At 41.3% G+C, this 22,315-nt stretch overlaps 1 protein-coding gene across 22 annotated transcripts in view; it reads left to right on the forward strand.

Moving 5' to 3' along the window:
• Positions 1 to 22,315, forward strand: part of ADGRL2 (adhesion G protein-coupled receptor L2) — a 371,310-nt gene that overhangs the window by 325,793 nt on the left and 23,202 nt on the right. For 15 of the 22 annotated variants that reach the window (XM_027683316.1, XM_027683326.1, XM_027683319.1 and 12 more), the window contains 11 exons: positions 6,807 to 7,103; positions 7,643 to 7,746; positions 8,588 to 8,773; positions 10,355 to 10,393; positions 13,280 to 13,463; positions 15,270 to 15,392; positions 16,497 to 16,702; positions 17,797 to 17,970; positions 19,013 to 19,222; positions 20,158 to 20,378; positions 21,653 to 21,719. In XM_027683316.1, the coding sequence (XP_027539117.1) occupies positions 6,807 to 7,103; positions 7,643 to 7,746; positions 8,588 to 8,773; positions 10,355 to 10,393; positions 13,280 to 13,463; positions 15,270 to 15,392; positions 16,497 to 16,702; positions 17,797 to 17,970; positions 19,013 to 19,222; positions 20,158 to 20,378; positions 21,653 to 21,719 (1,811 nt within the window). The remainder of the gene's footprint in view (positions 1 to 6,806; positions 7,104 to 7,642; positions 7,747 to 8,587; positions 8,774 to 10,354; positions 10,394 to 13,279; positions 13,464 to 15,269; positions 15,393 to 16,496; positions 16,703 to 17,796; positions 17,971 to 19,012; positions 19,223 to 20,157; positions 20,379 to 21,652; positions 21,720 to 22,315) is intronic. The other 7 variants (XM_027683320.1, XM_027683321.1, XM_027683329.1 and 4 more) reach the window with 1 other exon arrangement.

The raw sequence follows: 22,315 nt of genomic DNA on the forward strand, positions 1-22,315 counted from the left end.
TTCTTTTTTCTTTATTTCTTTTTTCTTTATTTCTTTTTTCTTTATTTTTTTTTTTAAATAGAAGTGTGTCGCTTTTCTGTGTTTGAGAATGAGTTGAGGAATTATTTACTTTATGCCATCAGTCAGTTTGACTTGTGCAGCTGAGCTGAGTGCAGGTTGGTTCCCGCTGAGCCAGGAGGCTGTTCCCATCCTCCCGGTGTTACCTGCCTCCTGAATTGATTACAGCACACACACAGACCTTTTAACTTGTTGGCGCCAGCAGTGGAGAGCAGTGTGTGCTGGGAGGCCCCAGAGGAGATGTGTGGGGTTAATGTGCAGTACCAACCATAAGGATTTTTCCACAGCCTTATTTTCACAGTTTCTGATGTTGGGTTAGACAAGATTATCTGACATCTTTTTAGTGGGTTTCTCAGTGGGTCCCTTACAAATGCATTTCAGCTCACTGGAAGTTAGAACTACTGCCTGAAAGGAAAGGTACTAACTGTCAAAAGGGGCAATAAAAACAGGATTTTAGGTTGCAGAAAGCCCTAAAAATGACGTGAACAGGCACAGCCACATTTTAACGTCTACAGAGGAGAGTAAATAGCAAGAGAAATGCTCTGTGGCAGAAGATGTGTGCAGCAATGAACAGAATGTTGATAAGCTGCTTTAGCAATGAAGGTAATACTTCACTTCTCTCATCTAACTGGTATGCATGTTTAGCAGCCGTTTTCTCTACTTCAAAAAAGCAGTGATAATGGCTTCTCCACATGAAAAGTAGCTGTCCTGCTTCAGCAGAGCTGATTCATGCACAGCAGTGCAGGCTCTGTAATGTGCACACCATTATATCCACGGACAGGCAGCTTTTCCAGGTACAAAGCTCTGGAAGAGGCAGCAGAACAGGCCAGTTTGGAACCAATACATTGGTGATCTCCAGAGCCAGGTGTGACCTGCCCAGTCAGTGTCCTGCAGAGCTCCCTGGCAATGCTCAGTGAGGCTGCAGGGGTCTGGGGGCTGAGCTGTGGCTGCACCCTGGCCAGCTTCACAAGTCCCTTCCTCAGGGAGGCTCTGGGGCTGCTCTCAGCAGAGATAACCACCTATGTCATTAGAAATAAAATTAAAGCTTTCATTTCCATACGTTCTCGTGCACGGCACTTTTCACTGGGTTTGACTGAGACGAAGGTGCATTTTAAATTCTACAAAGCTTTAGGAGTAAGGAGAAAATGGAGGTGCTGTCTCTAAGTAGCTTTTGCAGTTCAGGCAGCTGCTGTGAACGTGACAAAAGCTCATCTCTAAATCATTGCATAGGAAGAAAAGTGTAAAGGAAGAGCGGGGAGAGAAAAGGCTTTGTGGAATCCTTCCTTTGCTTTAGTAAACCTTCAAAGGTCTCCAGTAAGACATTTCATGATGTTTTTATTATGTGAGAGTCTCCAAGATCTTAAGTTACAGTACATGTTGCTGGCCACATCCCAGCCAATATCAGAAACAGATTTGGGCATCCCCCAGTAGCCCTTGCTGTTCCTGGGTTCCTTGCTTGCATGCAAAGCAGGAGGAGAAGTGGTTTATTCCAACCAGACCTAGAGGAGAAGGCGTCCAGGGCACCCTGCAGGGTGCTGCCTCTCCTCTCAGCTGCTTGCCCATCCACCCATGAAGGCAGAGAAGGAATATTTGAGTGAGCTGTGAGTTTGGGTTTTAAGTGCATTGGGACATCATTAAATATATTTTGATTTTGGCCTTTTTAAAATATAGAAGCCATTTGAAGACGCTGGGTTTATTTGAATATGTGATGCATATATTCACAAATGGTATTGTTCCTTAGATAAAGCCAATACCCAATGTTTTAATTTTGTATGGCTCTGTAAATAGCAGATCTAAGAATCTGTTTCAGTTCATTTCCTCTTTTGCCTAAGCCAGTTGCCTGTAGTTAAAAACGACTAAATGAAAGGAAAAATTATCTAACATAATTGTCCTTGAGATGTACTGCTGTAAAAGCAAGAAGAAATTCTGTACAGTTTCTACTTCTGTATTTATTTCTATTATATTCCCAGTTCCTCTTTGTTTCAGCATGAAGTTTATATAAATTGAAGATCAGTCCTTCCATTGTTACACAAAGGATCTATATGTGTAAAAAACATTTGGATTTTTTTATCTCATGTGGAATTAGATCAGTTTTTCAGCACATTTGATAAAGGGCATTTTTGTGTTTCTTTTGTTTTGATTTGATTGGGGTTTTTAGGGGTCGACTCAGGTTTCTGAATCATCTGCTCAACAACATAGGTGTTAGGATAACATTCTTTAGGTCTCCTACCACAAGAACCTTCTTTTAGTGTTGTTTGTAATGGTACTTTAATATCAAGTATTTAATGGTGTCAGAAGGTCAGTGTCTCAAAATTGGAAGCCTTGGCCTTTTCTTTTCAAGTGGTTAACTTGGGACCATTGTGGGAAACTCAGTAATCTGTGTTCCCTCTGTTACCATGGCAGAAATAATGATAGATGAGACACATACTGATTTTTTTTTTTTCCCTATCTGTCTGTCTTGGCTATCAGTTCTTGTCTGCTCCATAACATCCAGCTACAGAGTGCTTCAAAAACAAGTCTTTCTTCCTACAAGAAAGATGAATTTGTCACACTTGAGTTGCTCTCTTACCTTTGCTCCCAGTGCCAAAACTTGGGCCCGTCCGTGTCCTCAAACCTGGCTTTGTTTTCTCTGTTGTTTCTTTAATTTTTAAATCTGCCTGTTGGAACCTCTGAAGTACCACTATAATTAACCTAATGTTGACTTTGCCCTTGCTGTGAACCTACACCATTTTCTCCTCTTGCAACTGTCCGTGTTACCTGCTCCCTGCATCCTTATTATCTCAATCTTCAGCATGTTTTCTAAGGTTAAGTGTGAAAAAGCATTTAAAAATCAAAACTCTAATTTAGAAGTGGAGTAAAATGCATCAGGCCGTTCAAAAAGCCACTGTGAAAAATTTGAGACAAACCAGAGTTTTTATATCCTTGGCAAATTCAGTGGATGTGTCCAGGTACATTCTTTCTGCAGGAGGTACTAATGGTCCAAATGAATCCTTGCTGAAATAGGAATTTTTAGAAGAATTTTAAGTTAAAAGACCTGGAAGAATGAAGGGAATTTTCCCTCTGAAAAGTGAATATGTGCATTACATTGTAAGGTTTCCTTGGTAACAAAAAGGAGATAAATCCTTTTGTTCTGTGTTAGTGTGTTAGGGAGAGATTTCATCTGCATTCACCCCAATTTGTGCTAACTGTTCAAACTGAAACTGTCTCCCCTTTTGAGCCATGATACCCATCATTAGCTATTATTGGGTCAGTGCAGGAAAATATGGATGTTGTGAGTGTGGACAGAACAGAAACTTGGAGAGTAGTGTCACCATGGGCTTGAAATAATAGAAAACTATTGCAACACCAAGAACCTACCACAAAGTCGTGCAGCAAATTGTCAAATAAATTACACCTGTACTATTATATCCAATCTGATAGACTACAGACTGATGAGAGTGCTTGTATGAGGAAGGACAGTGTAATGGGCACCAGATAGCACATTTCTTAACCATGGGTATTTTGCTAATTTTTTGTCATATTTGTTGTCATTTTCAGGGTGTAAAATTTTAAATGGCTGTGTAAACATTTTGCTTTCAACTAAATGGATTTGGCAGGGTCAGTAGAGCACTGGCTAGCATAATAGCTGGAACCTACAGGTAATTAGGTGAGTCTTCCCTGCCATCCACTGAAGCATGAAAACAGGCACACAGCAGCAATAAACAGAAGGCAGGAAAATCGTGATTTGCAGAGGTTTCTGATCTCCATGGCTGTACAGAGCAGCTCAGTGTAGGACAGCCTCTGGAAAATTAGGGTGGGCACATAGATTTCCCTATGTCCAAATCCATTGAAGTACCTAAGAGCGTACACTGAACTGAAAAATCCATGCAGCTGATTTCTAAAACTCCCTGGATGCCAGAGGTGAGAGTGGAACCATTTGTGTTTTCACAAGTGCCACATCATCTGGGCGTTTCAACACAATTGTAAATCTGAGGCCAGAGTTGTATTTTGGGTGGGGAATTTTTTGATTTGGCTTGGTTTAGTTTTTTTTAAAACTTATTTTATGCCTGCCTAGAATAGAAACCTGTTGGCAAGGGATACTAGATATAGCTTGTGTGCCTTGTCCAAATCTGCTCTTCACTATCAGTTGGGGAAAGAAAGTTACTATTCCCCTGCTGTCCTAGGCAGTTGTGTTATGGTTTTTATAGACATCACACTCTTAAACAGGTGTTAAGTTTTACTCCAGTGGTGTCTTCATTTTTAGTAGCAGATAGCATGCATAACTGCTTAAATCAGCTGTTAGGAGCTGCATGGAACAAATGTGAATTAATTACCTTCAATTTGAGTCTTTGGATGTGCTTCCTATTGCTCTTCAGCTGATAGTAAGACACACCTATTCTTAAAAAAAAATGGAGGAGGCAGAAGAGGTTTTGGTTTTCTCCTCAGCATGTCAAGCCTGGTCATAAAGTCCAAAATAGAATCTTGAGAAGTGATGCGTTCAGTTGTTTCTTATTTTTTCAACCACCTTTTTTTTCCCCAGACTTCAAGCACTGTCTGAAGTTTCCTGATACATTCTTAAATATGCTGACTTCTCCTTTTTTTTAAATTTAATTCAAGAGAAAAAATCTCTTAGAAGTTATCTGTAATTTTTTCAGGGTTTTTTTTTTTTGAGAGAGGTGGTTTGAAGTCTTTCCCCTAAAACGTGAGATTAAAAATATATTTCTAAGTGTGTAGTACTGCTATGCTGTGCAGGTCATTTTTGAATCATAGGTGATAGGCTTTGAAATTGGTTTTAATGGGTAGCATGAAAATTGTTCTACCTAAAGGTGCATAATGACAGTGGGATTATGTTAGCTCAGGGCAGCACACAAAATAAGTTCTGAAAATTTTTACCTCACTCCTGAACTTCAGAACGTTGTCATGAATTCTGACAGTGGTATTCCTGAGACAAAACTGTCCTAAACATTCTAGGGTTTGAGTTGTGATCGCAGCAATGCTAATACACATTGCAGTGATTAAATATGTACTAATTAGCACCGTGTATTAGGGGATGGATGGAAATAATTGGTTGTCCCTGCATCATTCTCCATCCCCACCATCTCCCCGTTCCCCAGGACCTGATTCAGCACTGCCTGACACTCGTGCAAGTGATTGCAAATGCTTTTGACAAATGTTAATTGGGAGAGCACTGGAAGGCTGGGTGCATTGTCATCAAAAGGAAAATAGAGCAGTTTCACAAGATGTCAGGCAAGCACTTGCACAACAGATCTGAGCATTTCAGGAGGAGCTGGGCTACACCACCAGTTCAGCACAATTACACAGCCTGTGTTCAAGCAGCCAAGAACAAGACTGAAAAGAAGACGGGCTCTCTGGAGAAGTTTCTCATTTGTGAGCAGGAGAGGGATGAAAAGCACATCTTTGCCTTTACTCTTTAAAAACTCCACTCTAAATTCATGTGAAAATAAAAAGATAAATTACTGTGTAAGACCTCTAATATGTTATAACTGAAACATAATTGAAAAAGGGTTTTGAAAAGGGCTTTTTAACTGCCAAACTACTGAAAGTTAATATTATTCAAAACACTAACTTATAAAGCAACTGCTGGAAGAAAGTGAGACAGCTCTTCTTTTGTTTTTATTTCATGATTTAATTTAGAGAAGCTGCATTGTCCAGTAACTCAGAGTTCAAGGGCCTAGCAGGAGAAGAAAAAAAAAAAAGAAAGAAAAAAGACAAAATTATTTTATATGAGCTTATTTATTCTCAGCACAAGGAACCTGTGCTTTCATGTGCCTGTAAAGCGTTGCGAACACTAATGAAGATTTGGAAATAATGAATGGTAACTGTTCCAGTTACTTTGCTCACTCCCATTTTCTCAGTGCACGTGTGAAGGTGTTGAACAGGCGTTCCAGACTGTTCTCTCCACTGGGATTAGCTGGAATTCCCTCTGGCATGGCCTGGGCTGTGCCCCAGCAGCCCCTCGAGGAGTCCCCGGGGTGGGTTAGTGACAGGAGATCTGCACGTCCTGGGCACAAGGGATGTATCCTGAGCCAGTCCTGGGCTTTTGTGCAAGATGAAACCTTGCCCCCAGCTTATAGGAGTTGTGTCTTCATACCTGCTTTATGAAAAGAGGGTGTTAAGGCCCCAGATGCTCACAGAGGAGAACACCGTGTACGTGCCGTGTTGGGAGCTAACGGGGCGTGCTGCAGCTCTCTGGAGCAGAATGACTGCTGGTGGGAAGATGTTATCATAATTATGGCCCTGGAAGGTGTGTGCTGGGTGACTTGAAGTTTTGGGGGCTGTTTTTTAAAAAATGGTCTCGTTAGTTCCAGCCCAGTGCCTTTGCTGTTGAAGCTGGCCTGCATTGTTTACAGCACGCTGCTTCAAATGGTCCTGTCTGTCGAGTTGTTCCTGCTGCAAAAGTGATTAAGTCATCTTTAATTGCTTTGAGCGTGTTTGTTGTGTGCTGATAACTTGCTGGTACTGCCTTTCAGCCTTTAGAAATGTGACTATCAGTTTTTATTACGGAAGAGATTATTTGGAGAATGTGCTGAAACGTCATACCAGTGTGGGTTGGGGGTAAAAAAAAAGAGAAAAAAGTCAGTCAGTTATATCTTAAGCACCCAGAATAGCAATGAGAGTAATATTAAGATAAAGGAAAGGAGACTCCAGAGAATCCTTTAAAGCTACATAAATAACTTTTAAATAACTTTTTTTTCTATATATAATTCTAAGTCATTTACTTTATTATTGCTCTAATTTTCCCCATGCAGTGCCTACCACAGCAGTCACAATAACTTCTTCAGCAGAGCTGTACAAAACCACAGTGTCAACCACTAGCACCACATCCCAGAAAGGCCCCGTGAGCACAACACTGGCTGGAGGAACAAAGGAAGGAAGCAAAGGACCCAGACCACCGCCACCCGTCTCCACAACCAAAATCCCTCCCGTGACAAGCTTTTTCCCTTTGCCAGAGAGATTCTGTGAACCCACTGAGGCCAGGGGGATTAGCTGGCCTCAGACACAGCGAGGAATGATGGTCGAACGCCCCTGCCCCAAAGGAACACGAGGTACTGCCTTTAAAAATGTGTCTTGGTTTCAAGCAGATATTTCAAAAGCCATGTGCAGCTCTCTCGGGATGAACATTTTTTTAGTGTTTGTCAAATGATTTTTGGGTTACTTGGAGAGTGCAGTCTCTGCTGGCAGTGGTCAGTGGTCAATCTGCAAACGTCACTTGAGCGTGGCCGCAGAATTACCTCGTGCTTGCACTTTTGAGAATCCGGGTCAAATTTTAGGGCGCTGCTTGAGGACTGTTGTGAAATGTGCTTACAGCTGCCTTTCTCATTATTAGCTCCCCTCTGGATGAGCTCCAGGAAAAATCAAGGGCTTTTTGTTTGTTTGCAGAAAACGTCTGGTACTTTTCACTGACTTTTTTTCGTTGCTCTTTGTAATCGACGTTATTTCCTTTCGTTTTTGTCAATTGTTGTCAGCTACTACCATTAGCAGCATTCAGAATTTAGCGTTGTTTAGGAGCAGAGTGTAGCCAATTTCCTGAATGCCTGCAGAAAAATGGTTTCCCTTTCACTGTAGTTTTCTGCATCTGTTGTAGGAACTGCCTCGTATCTCTGCGTGGTCTTAACAGGAATGTGGAACCCCAAAGGCCCCGATCTTAGCAACTGCACCTCACACTGGGTAAATCAGCTGGCTCAGAAGGTTGGTTGAAACCTTTTAATCTGGTGTACGCTGGTGATTGAAGATTTTAACTCTGAGCATTAATAATTCAGTTGGTTGAAGCTGTGTTTATTGCTCTGTGTTCATTTAGAGCGGGAGGAGTTGTGTGTGCTCCATGTGCAGAGCACTGGCCAGCAGTTGGGTTCATGTGCATGTTTTGGTGTGCCCTCCCTCCAAGTTCTGTGATTGAATCTGTGATTACACGTTCTCATCACTACTGAAAACAAAGTGGCTTTGCTGATGTTCAAAAAACAAACTCAGTATTTGCTTGATAAACCAAATACTGTAAATCAAACAGCAAAACCTGTGGTATGCAGCAAGGGGTTTTGTTCAGTCAAAATTACACTGTAATGAATAGATTTTTGTCTGAGTGCATTGATAACAGTATGATTAGAGTGCAGAACCACTTTTCTGTGTTTTCCCTCCCTACTGAGATTTACAAAGTTTCTGAAAACTGAATAATTTGTTGTCAGTACCAAGCTACTTGACTTTTGAATGCCTCAAGCACGGGTATGAACAAATAGATTTCTTACTGTCTGATAATGGCAGTAAAATAAAAGTGAGGATGAATAGCAGATCTAGCCCAGAAGTCCCAGTCAGATTTCTGGTTTTGATGGCTGTTAAGAACTGCTTTTGTGTGTCATGGATCTAAGAACCTTTAATCTTCTGAGATAAAGAGAACGTTATTGGTCTCAATTAGTTACAGATTTCAATGTATGTGCAAATGGTTATTTCACCACAACAAAGGTGCACGGGGAATTGGAATTAGGAGCCTCAAGCAGAACAAGGGACCCTGCTGAGATAATATAAATTGTCATTTCAGATCAGAAGTGGGGAGAATGCTGCTAGCCTGGCCAATGAACTGGCTAAACACACCAAAGGCCCGGTGTTTGCTGGCGATGTGAGTTCCTCAGTGAGGCTGATGGAACAGCTCGTGGACATTCTGGATGCTCAACTTCAGGAACTACGGCCCAGTGAAAAGGACTCTGCTGGAAGGAGTTATAACAAGGTACACCCCTCCCATCACCTCCTCACGCTGGGATAACCATTGCCCTTGGGCTTTGTGTTCTTTTCCTTTCAGAAATATTAATCTGTACTTTGTTCCTGCGTGCACACAGTTCTGGAATAAGCATACAAGGGAAAACAGCAGTAAATACACAGCAGAAAGTTGCAATTACCTTCTTTAGGGAATAAGATATAATTCACAATAGCTGACTGGTCCTAAAATACATAGCTGGGTCCCATATTAAAATCTGGAATGCATTATAACTGGTGTGAGGGAAGTGAGTATCAGCTCTCAGAAATTCTGTAACAAGTCAGCGTGTTTATCCAGTGATCCTTTTAACCCTGAACGTGGAATAAAATCAGTGGGATTCTGCATAGGTGCAGGGTTTTATTTTGATCTGACTTTCTGCAGAATAATAGCACTTTCTTAGCCTTTTAAAGACACCGACATGACTTAAAATTGATCTTTATAAAAATGCCTTCCTACACATATCTAAAGCATATCTAAATTCATGTTTTCTCTGGCGTGATGTTCCAAGAAACATTGCAGAGAAAATGCATGTCTTTGTGGTTTAAATGGAAATTGCAAGTGTTGTTACCTTTCCTCTTTTTCTCAGAGGAAATGCTGTGTTTCTCAGCCTCTTCCTTGTGTCAGCCGAGTCAGCAAGCCACAAACGAATTTCTTTTTCATCCTCCTTTAGAGAGAGATGCACTCCCCTGTTATTTTGGCAATAGTTTTATTTACAGTCCCTAGCTGCCCTCAAAATAGTTTTCCCAGAGACAGATCGAGTGCCCACACAGGGATTTCCTCCTTTGGCCTTTCCACACAAATCCCACTCTTTGGACAGAAGGTATCTGGGCACCCGTGTGAAGGTTGCTGTGCTGGTTCTGGCTGGGATGGAGTTCATGTTGTTCACAGTGGCTACCATGGGGCTGTGCCTTGGGTTTGTGGTGTGGATAATGCAGAGATGTTTTGTTTTTGCTGGGCAGCCCTGGCACAGCCCTGTTCTCACACTGCAGTGCTGGTGAGGATGTTGGGGGTGCGTGGGAAACTGGGAGGGGACACCCCAGGACAGCTGAGCCCAGCTCACCAGAGGGATGTTTCACACCCTGCTCCATGTGTAGAGCTGGTGAGAATTAGGAAGAAGAGGGTGCCATCAGGAGTTCTGGTGTTGGTGATGGAGCCTGGCTTTCCTGGGCTGGCTGAACCCCTCCTGCCCATGGGAAGCAGTGAATTCCTTGGTTTGCTCTGCTCGCATGCCTGGCTTTTGTTTTACCTGTAGAACTGCCTTTATCTCAGCTCGTGGGTTTTCTCACCCCTACCCTTGTGATTCTTCCCCCCGTGGTGCTGGCGAGGGGATGAACCAGGACTGTGTGGGACTTGCCAGCTGGGCTTAAACCACAGTTGGGGAAAAAATGTTTCCTGTGTGATGTTTTTTTTGTGGTCATTGTGGAGAGAAACTGGATTACTGTCCAGGCTGTAGTTCAAAACCGGGATTTGAAAAAACAAGAGTATTTTTTTTCCTATTTCTGAAGCTTTCCAGAATCTGTCTAACTTCTGATTTTTTTTTTCCTTACTAAAAAGCTCCAAAAACGAGAGAAGACATGCAGGGCTTACCTTAAGGTATCTCTCCTGTGCTGTCACCCTGCTTTCTCCCTGCTTCAGCAACCTGCCACGCTTTATCATCTTGCTGCATGATCCTATGTATTTCAGTCTTTGATAAATGTGTATTGTGCCCCATATCAACTTTACAAATGTTGGCTTTGCACAGGTATAACACTCAGAAAAAAAAATTTACCATCAAAGTTTATTCGTCTTTTACCTCAACTTGTTTGAAACTAAAAGAGCAGAAAGGGTTATTTTCTGAATTGGAAATAACATCTATCTCATGATAAAACCTTGGGTAGGGGAAAAAGCTGGCAATTTAAAGAAATTACTTCATCTTGGTAGAATTTTATATCAAAGACTGTTTGGAGTTAATTTGCTTGCGTGAAAAATGTACGTTTTACAGCTTGCTTTGTTCTCTGTGTATCCTTATATCTGGTAAAATCACTCTTTCTTGCAGTTTTAAGAATTGTTGCAATTCAATGACTTCAGGATAAAATGCAAAGACAAACATTTCTGTGACTTCACCAGTAAAATGTCTGCCATGTGTCCCATTAACCAGGCTCTATGGAAGGCACGTCACACATTGCTACCTGATTTCCAGTTCCTTCCATCAGCTGTAGAATGGTTGTCTGTACTGGCCAACTCCTTCTCTGCTGTACAGTGCCAGTAATGCCACTTTGCCCCTGTGAAGGAGAGAAAACAGTCCTGGAACACACGTGTCTGGCTCTGAAAAATTTTATTGCACATTTTTTCAAAACTTATGAAATACTGATTTTTACTTGCACCCCTTGAGATGAAATGTAAGAATGATTTTTGAAAAGAACTTTGAAATACTTTGCAACATAATAAAATAATTCAGACTCTTACTGAAGAGAGATTTCTCTGTACAGGGCACTTCTGTCTTTTATCCTGAAGCCCTGGAAGTGGATGGGAGATGTCCAGTTCTGCAGAAATTTGACAAAAAGAGGCAAAAAAATTAGCTTCTCAAATAATAATAATAATAATGATTGTAATAGTTTTTTATTAGAAAATATTTTTTTTATACTAAAGGGAAATGCAGCAGATATGGTTTGAGCAGAGTAGGTTTGTGTGGTTCCTTTTCATTGATAAACAGGATTGTGAGAAGAGCAGTCGTGGGTTTGCTCCCACAGCTGTGTCACAGGGGCCAGGGGGTCTTTCCCACCATCCACTTGCCTCTGCCTGAGAGGAGAAGCACCTCAGAAATATTACTGGGCAGGTGATCATTTTCCAGAAGAAAAATGCAGGGTTAGATTACGCCCTAATAAATAAAATAGTGTCACATTAAGGAACACACCCCATCAGCTCAGTGTGGTGATATGTGAGAATCCCCAGCACAACCTTCATTTCCAGCCGGTGTCATTTTCTGTAGGTCTCAAATGGGCTTCTCTGCTTAGATAAGACTAATAAACCTCTTGAAATTACAAATCAAAAGCTGACTTACACTATGCAAATGAAGCAAGTTCCCACTTTGTGACAGAGGATTCATTTGTACCTCAGATTAGAGGCTCCAATGTGTATTTCTTGGTGACTAATGAATGTGGCCTCTGCAGACCAGTTTCTGTTCCACTCTAGTTAATGGCTGCAGCAGGATCAGTGTGAGCATTTTGACTGTTCTGTCTCCCATTAGAGAAAGAAAAAAGGCTTTAATGCCACTTCGAAGTATCTTCCACCTGCCAGGAAGGTCATGGTGGCTCACAATGCAGGCAGAAAGAGGATATTAAAATGGATTAGGCTAATTAATCTTGCTCTGACAATAGCCTTGACCAGCTTTCTGTATTCGTTTGTTTGCACGATGTGGAATTTCCAGACCGACATCTTTCTGTTTGTACAGTGTCTTCTGTTTCCATTTCCAATGCTTTTAAATTGATCAAACAAATTATATATATATGCTTAATGACACATTATGAGTAGGTAAATGGGACAGAGTAAACAGGGTGTTCCAGCAGTGCATGGTGTGCTCGATGCACAGCTACATCATGCATTAATGTAAAAGCCTGCCTTCAATTGATTAGCTGATTACTCTGATTGGATTATTTTGTAAAAATAATGTAATCATGTCACTGAATTATTCTTCTTCCTTATTTATTGTTACTTTATATGCAGCTTAACGAACCTGAAAACATGATAGAGTTGTCACAAGTAAAACTTTTTGAAGTGGCAGGTTTTTTTGGCTTTCCAGTTTTGCCTTCCCCGATAACAGGCACAGTCAGTGGACATCTTGTTTGCTCTATTGATTTCCTTTTCTGACTGACCTTTGTGCAGGAATGGGAGTTGGTAATCTTTTTAAGTATCTATGAACAGGTACAGGAGCAGGAGGGGGGGAGTGAGAGTGGCCAGGGCTAATTTATATCCACTGAGTCAGCTTCATTGCGTGCCTCCTGTAATAAAGGAGGCACTTTGTCATAGACAGGGAGTTTGTAGTGCCAGGGCTGCATTAGCTGGCCTCAGTTTCCAGAGGAGCAGTATTGTCATTTTAGCTAAACTGCAGAATGCTAATTTTGGCATTAGTATTTTTAAATAGGAGTTATACGTTCTGACATTAACTTTAAGATGAAAACTCCAGGCAAAACTTCTGGCATTTGTTTTTACATTTTTCAGCACATTAATAATACCATCTTTATATCTGGCACAAAACAAGTCAAATCTGCATGTTTACCACTTAGAGACCACACAATGCTAGTGGCTAACTGCACTTCTATTCATGCTAATCCAACGAGAGGATGGAAAATATTTTACTGTTGAAAATAGTGTTCTAGTGCCATTAAATCACAGTAAATCATTCTGACAGTTAAGTATTATAATTGTCACCAGATAACATTGGAAATATTCCCCAGCTGCCTGGGGCAATCAGACCTAATGATAGTTTTGTAATGAATGCAGGCAATTGTGGATACAGTGGACAACCTGCTCAGGCCTGAAGCTCTGGAGTCCTGGAAGGACATGAATTCTTCAGAGCAAGCCCATGCAGCCACAATGTTACTTGATACGTTGGAAGAAGGGGCTTTTGTTTTGGCTGATAATCTCTTAGAACCAACCAGAGTCTCGATGCCCACAGAAAACATCGGTGAGTAAACTTCTTCTCTAGCAGAAGTCAAAGTGCTCTGCATTGCTTTACAAAATGAGGAAAAAATACCCCAGACAGCGACATAACCCTCTGAAGCTGAGCTGCACAACATTTAGTGGAGAAGGGAGTGCTCCAAAGTGACATTCTTCTTCAGTGTCATTAATACAGTACAAAATGGAAAGTAGTAGATGTTGCGAAGTTGAAAAATCATTAGCAGAACCCATGGCTGTGAAGAGTGCTTAAATGGCAGAGTATGGATTTTTTGAGGTAGCTGCTTTCTGTAGAGCTGCAGAAAATGCTTTTCTGTTATATATAAACTGTTCTTAATGAATTTAAATTACTTTTTTTTGCAACGTACTGTGCCAGTTAAATATTTTAGGTAGTCAGAACATAGGCCAAATGTTTATAATAAACATGACTGCCTTCAGGTAAAAATGTGTTCAGTGGACTACATCTCCCATAATGCAGAATAGCTGTGCTTCAGAGGCTGCAAAGGAGCTGGAGATAGTTGGAGCCTAATTTAGAATGTGAGTGGTGACAGAGAAATGAAGGGGTTTGGTATTAGAGATGTGCAAATATTGTTGCGCAGGATGTGCTAAAGCAAAAATCATTGCTATGCATAAAATTAAAATTCCTTCAGCTTATTACAGAGATTAATGTTGTCTCAGTGAGGTACGAGGAACCTGAAAGTCTGCTAATATGCAGAGTACTGAGATAGAGACTTGGAGGAGAGTGCAGAAATTAGACTGTTCACGTTTCAGTGTCTGCATATTTGTAACTGTAGAAGATGGCTCTGCCTAGTTTTTAATTGAGTAGGAGGATACTGGGAAAGGTTTTACAGTCCCTTATCAGAGTAACTGCACCAGAAGTGTGGGTAGGATCACAGATCTGTCTCGGGATGCACCAGAGCAGTTCCAGGGAGCTGAGTGGACTCTCTGAGCGTTTTACTGCTTATGATGAGCTGTCTTGGAGTCCCAGTAACACATCACCAGTGCCATGCAGGACACACACATGTATGGCCTAGAGAAAGAGAAGTCATTTCCTAATTTCACACCTTTTGTCAGTCTAGTTCACACCTGTAGTTAGACCAGTTTAATATAACACACATCTTGTCAACCCATTGTCCACTCTCACCTATATGATTTTATCCATCCCAAGTGTTTGATCGCAATCCCACAAAAGTTTCCCAATATACAGTGTGTTATAAAAGTAATACCTAAGTACAGTCGAGTGGCATCTGATTTTTTATTTTATTTTTTAGCATAACTAATAAAATGGTTTCCTATAAATCTTTATACGGAATTACATTTAGGAAAAGAATTAGAAATTATTTTTAGCTATGAATACTGATTTTACTAGATGCACAGCTTAACTATTCTTAGGTATTCTTTGCTGACTATTTAAAAAACTCTTTATATCTAAATCAATACTTAAAGTTCTAAATTTGTCAGCAGGGGATACTGCACAGACATTAGGATCTTCAAAACTAACATTTTTCTGCAATGTGTGTGTGGTATTTTTAAGTGGATGTTTTGGGGGCACAGACTAGGAGGAGGTTTGATATCATGTTATCACTATTAAAGTGCTGTCATTTTAGCAGTGTGCACTAGGTTTAGTTAAAGAAGCTGGCTGTGTGTGATTGAAACATGCAGTACAGATCTGCCTTACAGACAGCAGTGTGAGAAAACTAAATAAAGAGCGGGGGGAAAGATTGTCATCTGGCATATTGCAATCTGGCCAAGAGACTTTCTCTGCATTCTCCTTTTTTAACACTGTTCTTTTTTTTTTTCCCTCTGGTCTGCTTAGTTTTGGATGTTGCAGTGCTCATTACTGAGGGCCAGGTGCAGGACTTGAAATTTCCTCAGGGGAGCAAAGGAGGGAACTCGATTCAGCTCTCGGCGAGCACCGTGAAGCAGAACAGCAGGAACGGTGAGTCCTGGGCACGCAGCACTGAAACCCCATTAACTTCTGCACAGCCTGCTTACCCCCCTGCTTAAAATATCCAAACAAAGCACAACAGAACCGCTCTGTGGCTTTTTCTCAAAGACCAGGAGCACCTGGTGGTTTTTCTTCAAATCCACGGCCTAAAAAAGCCTCTCTGTTTAGCGATGCTTGATCGGCGGTTCACCAGAGTACAGGTTGCTGCCTCTCTGTAGGACTCTGTGGCACGATCATAGAATCATAGAACAGGATCATAGAATCAGCTGGGTTGGAAGGGACCTCTGAGATCATCAAGTCCAACCCTTGATCCAACCCCGCTGTGGTTCCCAGCCCATGGCACTGATGCCACATCCAGTCTCTTCTTAAAAACCTCCAGGGATGGAGAATCCACCACTTCCCTGGGCAGCCCATTCCAATGGCTGATCACCCTCTCTGCAAAGAAATTCTTTCTAATCTCCAACCTAAACCTCCCCTGGCACAGCTGAAGACCCTGAGCCCTCTTGTCTTGCTGAGAGTTGCCTGGGAAAAGAGACCGACCCCCCCCTGGCTCCCCCCTCCTGTCAGGGAGTTGCAGAGAGTGAGGAGGTCTCCCCTGAGCCTCCTCTTCTCCAGGCTGAACAGCCCCAGCTCCCTCAGCCTCTCCTCACAGCACTTGTGCTCCAGTCCCTTCCCCAGCCTCGTTGCTCTCCTCTGGACCTGCTCCAGGACCTCAATGTCCTTCCTGAGCTGAGGGCCCAGAACTGGACACAGCACTCCAGGGGTGGCCTCACCAGTGCTGAGTCCAGGGGCAGAATCACTTCCCTGGCCCTGTTGGCCACACTGTTCCTGAGCCAGGCCAGGATCCATTGGCCTTCTTGGCCACCTGGGCACACTCTGGCTCCTGTTCAGCTTCCTGTCCATCCCCACTCCCAGCTCCCTTCCTGCCTGGCTGCTCTCCAGCCCCTCTGTCCCAGCCTGGAGCTGCTGGGGGTTGTTGTGGCCAAAGTGCAGGACCCGGCACTTGGCCTGGTTGAACCTCATCCCGTTGGAATCAGCCCAACTCTCCAACCTGTCCAGCTCCCTCTGGATGACGGGATTCCTTGTCTCTTGTAGGGTCGGCAAAGCTGGTTTTCATCATCTACAAAAGCCTGGGCCGTTTCCTGAGCACGGAGAACGCCACCATCAAGCTGGGCAGCGACGTGGCCGGGCGGAACAGCACCATCGCCGTCAACTCGCACGTCATCGCCGCCTCCATCAACAAGGAGTCGAGCAGGGTGTACCTCACCGACCCCGTGCACTTCACCCTGGAGCACATCGACGTGAGTCACGCTCACCAGTTAATGGGGAGCTCAGAAAAGCAGCAAGGGAGAAAAGCAGTGCGGGAAAAACAACCCCCTTTTTTTTTTTCCATTTGAATTTTAAATGTCGGGCTGGGTCAGAGACGCGAGTCGAGTTAAGTCTGTGAACATAAAATTAAATGAGCCTGGTTCAGTGATTATTAGAACTTAAGTGTATTCTTAATGAAAGCTAATTCAGTAATCAGCATGAAGATGTAAATGACTAATTTGTTTCTAAGTGAAAATTAACTCTTACCTTAGGAGCAGGGTTGAAAATAACTGTTAAGATTCTTGATAGCCTGATGTCACAATTTTTATTGACACTTTTGATTTTCAACATTACTTTTGGACCTTATGGATGCCTATTCAAATTCTTTAAATTGCATTTATTCAGTGAAGAATAAAGTATGGTATCTTGGTTTGTTATACTTTAAATTTACGTATATTTTCTTCATGGCATTTTATTTGATGTGTTTCTTTGCCCGTAAGTTTGGCCCTTTCTGTTTTCATGTCTCACATGGGGAAAGTAAAAAATCACTACTGCGATGCAGAAAAAATATGGTTGGATTTTCCTCTCAATTTGCCTCCTTTTATAAATCTATTTTGATTGTTTTTCATCAAAACAGATAGGCATTGAGGAGTGAACTTTTTCCTGATATCTGTTCATACGACTTTGGCCTGACCAAAGGTGACAATCAAAAGGAAAAAGACCCTGTTTTCAAATTGTCAATTACAGGAAAAATATCTTCAGAATAAATTCACAGTCCTAATTTTCCAGAAAGCAAGAATGGCTATAATGTACCATCCATGCATAAAATCGTAAGATGGAAATTGTAATTGTTTAAAATGGAGCCTACAGTAATTGAGACTACACTTTAGAGTGCTTCAGACTATAAAGTCCCTTTTAAGCTGGATGTCTTCCTTGTGCAACACAGTCCACAATTTTGCTGATGAAAAACTTTATTGTCCGAAACATGCAAAGTTTAATCTAAATTACCCTTTACAAGTATTAAACGATTGTTATTGCCATCTCAGGATGTAAAATCCTCATTTCGTGTTATCCTTTCGTCTCCCAGCCTGACAATTATTTCAATGCAAACTGCTCCTTCTGGAACTACTCAGAGAGGACCATGATGGGATACTGGTCAACACAGGGCTGCAAACTGGTGGACACAAATAAAACTCACACGACGTGTGCCTGCAGTCACCTGACCAACTTTGCAATTCTTATGGCTCGTCGGGAGATTGTGGTAGGTAATGATGTTTCCAGCCACAGGCAGGGAACAAACTTAAAATATTTAACTTTAAATTGTCAGCAAGATCCAAAATTGCTGAAGTTTCTTTGGTATTTATAGCTCCTATCCACTCTTTCCAAAGCACTTTGCTTTCTGTAGCACTTTTCTTCCTCATCCACGAGGTTACAAGTGAAATAACGGGAAGAGAATGAAAGGAAGGAGAAGAGTTTTCTCCAAGTCATGTTTTAAAGTTACTGACCAACCCTAGAACCATTTTAAAGACTTCCCCCAGTGCAGATGGAGAGTGTCTGTAGAGACAGCTGTGCAGGCTGTGCCCTGGGAGCACAAGTGCCAGCTCTCCTTGGAGAGGAAGGTCAAGGAGCTTCCACACTGGTTGTTTAGGTGCCTGTTCATACTCAGAAATTTTGTTGTCTATATAAAGCAGTTACTGGATGTCAGGGGCCCAGAGAATGCAATATTTGCAGGGACATGGGACTTCTCATACAGCCACTGCAAAGACAACCACGGTGACAGAAGTGATTCTGTCGTAGCTGAAGCAAGGAACCTTCTTTAGCTGGGTGTGAGATTGAAGCCAGAATTACACCTGTAGCATATTCTGCCTTTTATCCTGATCAGTGTGGGTTTGTACATTGCTTTCTTCTCTGCTGAGGAGTTGCAGGTCTGTAGGGAAGAACATTTACACCTACAGTAGATCCCAGGGAAAGCTCTCCCTTCTCTTTGCATCAGAGCCTAGGGACTCTTTAAAAATGTGCTGTCTGCTGTATTTCTAAGCAGTTTAAAGGGAAACATAGGAAAAGTAAAAATGCTGTCTGATTCGGATAAAATAGTCACATTCTTCTCTCAGACCTGCTCCTCTTCTACTTGCCCCAATCCTGCTTTTCTGGGAAGCTGACCTGAGATTGAGATACTACTGAGTACATTTTGCCCATCTCATGTAATAAACAAGTGACTTTTCTGGATGCTACCTGTGAAAACAGGTTTTTGTTTATACTCATAAAGACCCCCATTAATTTTCTCCATTCTCGGTTATTTCCAGTACAAAGATGGAGTGCACGAGTTGCTCCTCACTGTCATCACCTGGGTGGGAATTGTCATCTCTCTTGTTTGCCTGGCCATCTGCATCTTCACATTCTGTTTTTTCCGGGGCCTGCAAAGCGATCGTAACACTATTCACAAGAACCTTTGTATCAACCTATTCATTGCTGAGTTCATTTTCCTCATAGGCATCGATAAGACAGAGTACAAGGTAAGTTCTCTCTGTGTGTGCTGCTCTTGTTCTCTGAAATGACTGTTTGAAATGGATTTGAATTAAAACATGACAACACTGGCAGGTTTTCAGTGTTCTGACACAGCGAGGCTGAAATACAAGCTCAGTGTGAAAATAAGACAGATATACTCATAAACAGTGTTTACATCCATCCAAAATATGCTTTTCCTTTTCACTTGAGAAGCTGTCTGTTAATGAAGCAGGTAGTTAGACTTTTGAAAGAGGAGATGAAATGTTAAATGTTGATATATTGGGAACATCTATGTTTTCTCTATTCATATGTCTTAACAGCTATTGACTACTTTTATATATATATATATTAGCACAGAGCCTTTTCTATATATTTACAGATGTTTTACACTGCACACTCATGCAGGTATTCTGGCAGTATTGGTGAAAATATTTCTGAAGCGATTCCTTGGGTTGAAGTTTAATAATTCAGTATAGTTTCATCCAGAATTTGGCTAGTGGGGAGAGAATTCAGATTGATTTCTGCTACCACAGTAGAAATTTCCAAATTACAGCAGATAAAAATCTCTGGGCAGCCACTTCATAATTTTAAATAAGCATTATCACATTATGCATCTAGAACCAACTGCTCATGTCAACTGCAAGTCCTAAAACCATATCAGTTTCAAAATTAATGAGTTGCTTATAAAATTGAAAAGTCCACTGTATAATTGATGATGGTGCAATTTCCCTATTTTCATTCACACTGTTCAGCTGATTTACTACTGAACACACAGTAGTATTTCCCAATGTCCAGCGTATGTTTTCAGGCAGGGAAATTGCTCCTGAGTTTGTGAAAGATTTCTTATGGAAGCATGTGCTGTTCTGTTGCACACTTTTGAATTGGAGGGGCGATGATGTGGAGGTTTTGTGGTTTATATTCCCATCTCTCTCTTTCTTTGCAGATTGCATGTCCGATATTTGCAGGTCTCTTACACTTTTTCTTCCTGGCAGCCTTTGCCTGGATGTGTCTAGAAGGAGTGCAGCTTTATCTAATGTTAGTAGAAGTATTTGAAAGTGAATATTCTAGAAAGAAGTACTATTATGTTGCTGGCTACCTCTTCCCTGCCACAGTAGTTGGTGTCTCAGCAGCTATTGACTACAAGAGCTACGGAACAGAGAAAGCGTAAGTAATTGCAAGTGACCTGAGTGTTTTTCAAGTGAATAAGTTTTTAAAGCCTATTAGCTGTCAGAGAGACCCTGACAGACTAAAATACCATCTGAAAGCTTTATTGGGAAGAGAATGGCAATGCTGTGCACAAATTACAATCAAGTCTTTTGTAATTCTCGAGGTTCAGGGGATTTGTGCTCTGGAGAGGCCGGTTCTAAATTATGGTCTTTCTTTTAACACAAAAGATTGACCTGAAACAAATTGAAAAAGTAAATAACTTTTTGTCCTCAAATGTATATTAAGTAAAATTTCTCAGAGTATCTGACAAGCCTAACCACCCAGTTTTAAGCTAATGCTTCATTAGATGTCTTTGTTCAGCTGCCCCTCTAGCTCTCTCTCATCCTGAATTATGACAGTACAATATTCCGACCCATATGTTTTATTTTGATAATATTTTATCAGGCCAGTAGAGTGGGATTAAAATTTAGCCACTGCCTTCTATTTACAAAAACACAGATATATATAGGAAGTGACAGAAGGTAGACAGAAAACATTTCTGAGGATCTGAGTTGCTGGAGGCATGAATTTGCCTTTCAGGAGTGTTTATTTTGTCCTTTGATAAAATTAGTTACAGAATGGGAAGATACTGTTGACTACAAGAAAGCTGCTTGATTTTGCTACTGATGAAAGACAAATAAGAGCAATTCAGCAGGGAACTGGGCTGCATGAAAAATGAATTGCTAAGTGAAGTTGGCCCTAATAGGTTTACACGTCATTTAGTCTGGTATCTTATGTGTTCCTTCTCTACTGTTCAACTCCCAGATGGGGCATTTTATTTATACCATATTGTTTCTCAGCAAAACGTGGCATCTGAACATTTTCTGTCTCATATTCCTTGGGAGTGAGCACTTCTCGTGTGATATAGAGTTAAAAGCAGATTTTGAAGGTTACATGGGAAGCCTGTAAAAAATCCCTCCTGATGTTGGTTCATTAGTCCATGATAGCACCTGTCACCAAAACTGACTGCAAGGACAGAGCTCCTTTGGGTTTTCTTTCTCCTCATACATTCCCTGTTCCTGAGGATGTTCTCAGGTTCAGTAGTGCTGTTGTACAGGGCTCATCAGAAGAGTTTCAGGTTAGGAATTGCCCATGGATTAAGTGGTACTGTGCAATGTTTATCATTTTTTATTGGCAAAATGTTCAGTTAGGAAGTATTTTTGCACTTTGCATTTATTGGATGGAGGTGCTAATGCAGCTGTTCACTTTTCATTCTTTTTTTTCCGTCATAGTTGCTGGCTCCATGTAGATAACTATTTTATCTGGAGTTTCATTGGACCTGTTACCTTTATTATTCTGGTAAGAACTTTGTTTTTACTTGTCCTTTTAGGTTACCTCACAGCAAAGTTAATACCATCCTTATTCACAAGGCATTTCATGAAAATGCTTATAAACAATTTGTAATGTGACCAATGGTTATATAAATATTTAGAAAGTTTTAAAGAGTGCTGACCAAATTGTCAAAGCTGTGGTGGCACTTCAGCACAGCCATTTTTTTCCCAATGGCTGGAAGTCTGAAGGTCATATTGACATGTGTAGTCATATGAAAAATGAATGAAGTACTAAACACAGGGTTTTTTAAAAAGGAGCCATTATTATTGCTTTCAATTGAGTCAGTTCTGTACACATTCCAGAATTTAACTGCTAATTATCCAGCATAATTATCTCAAAAGGGTATTCTAACACACTGGATAATTAAATAAATCTTATATTCCTTGTTTTTCTCTGCTAGTTCTGTATCTTTAAAGCCTGGCTGTACTTGGAAAATATTGCAGAAGGCTGGTGCTGGGGACACAACCTATATACAGAGAGAGCTTTTCCCATCATTGCTGATAGTTTGGAAGGATGAATTTATTTGTTTTCATGCTTTTGAAAGTTCAAATAGATGCCTGTTC

The sequence above is a fragment of the Neopelma chrysocephalum genome, unplaced genomic scaffold, assembly GCF_003984885.1.
Source record: "Neopelma chrysocephalum unplaced genomic scaffold, ASM398488v2 Primary Assembly neopelma1_64, whole genome shotgun sequence".
NCBI classification, from domain to species: Eukaryota; Metazoa; Chordata; class Aves; order Passeriformes; family Pipridae; genus Neopelma; species Neopelma chrysocephalum.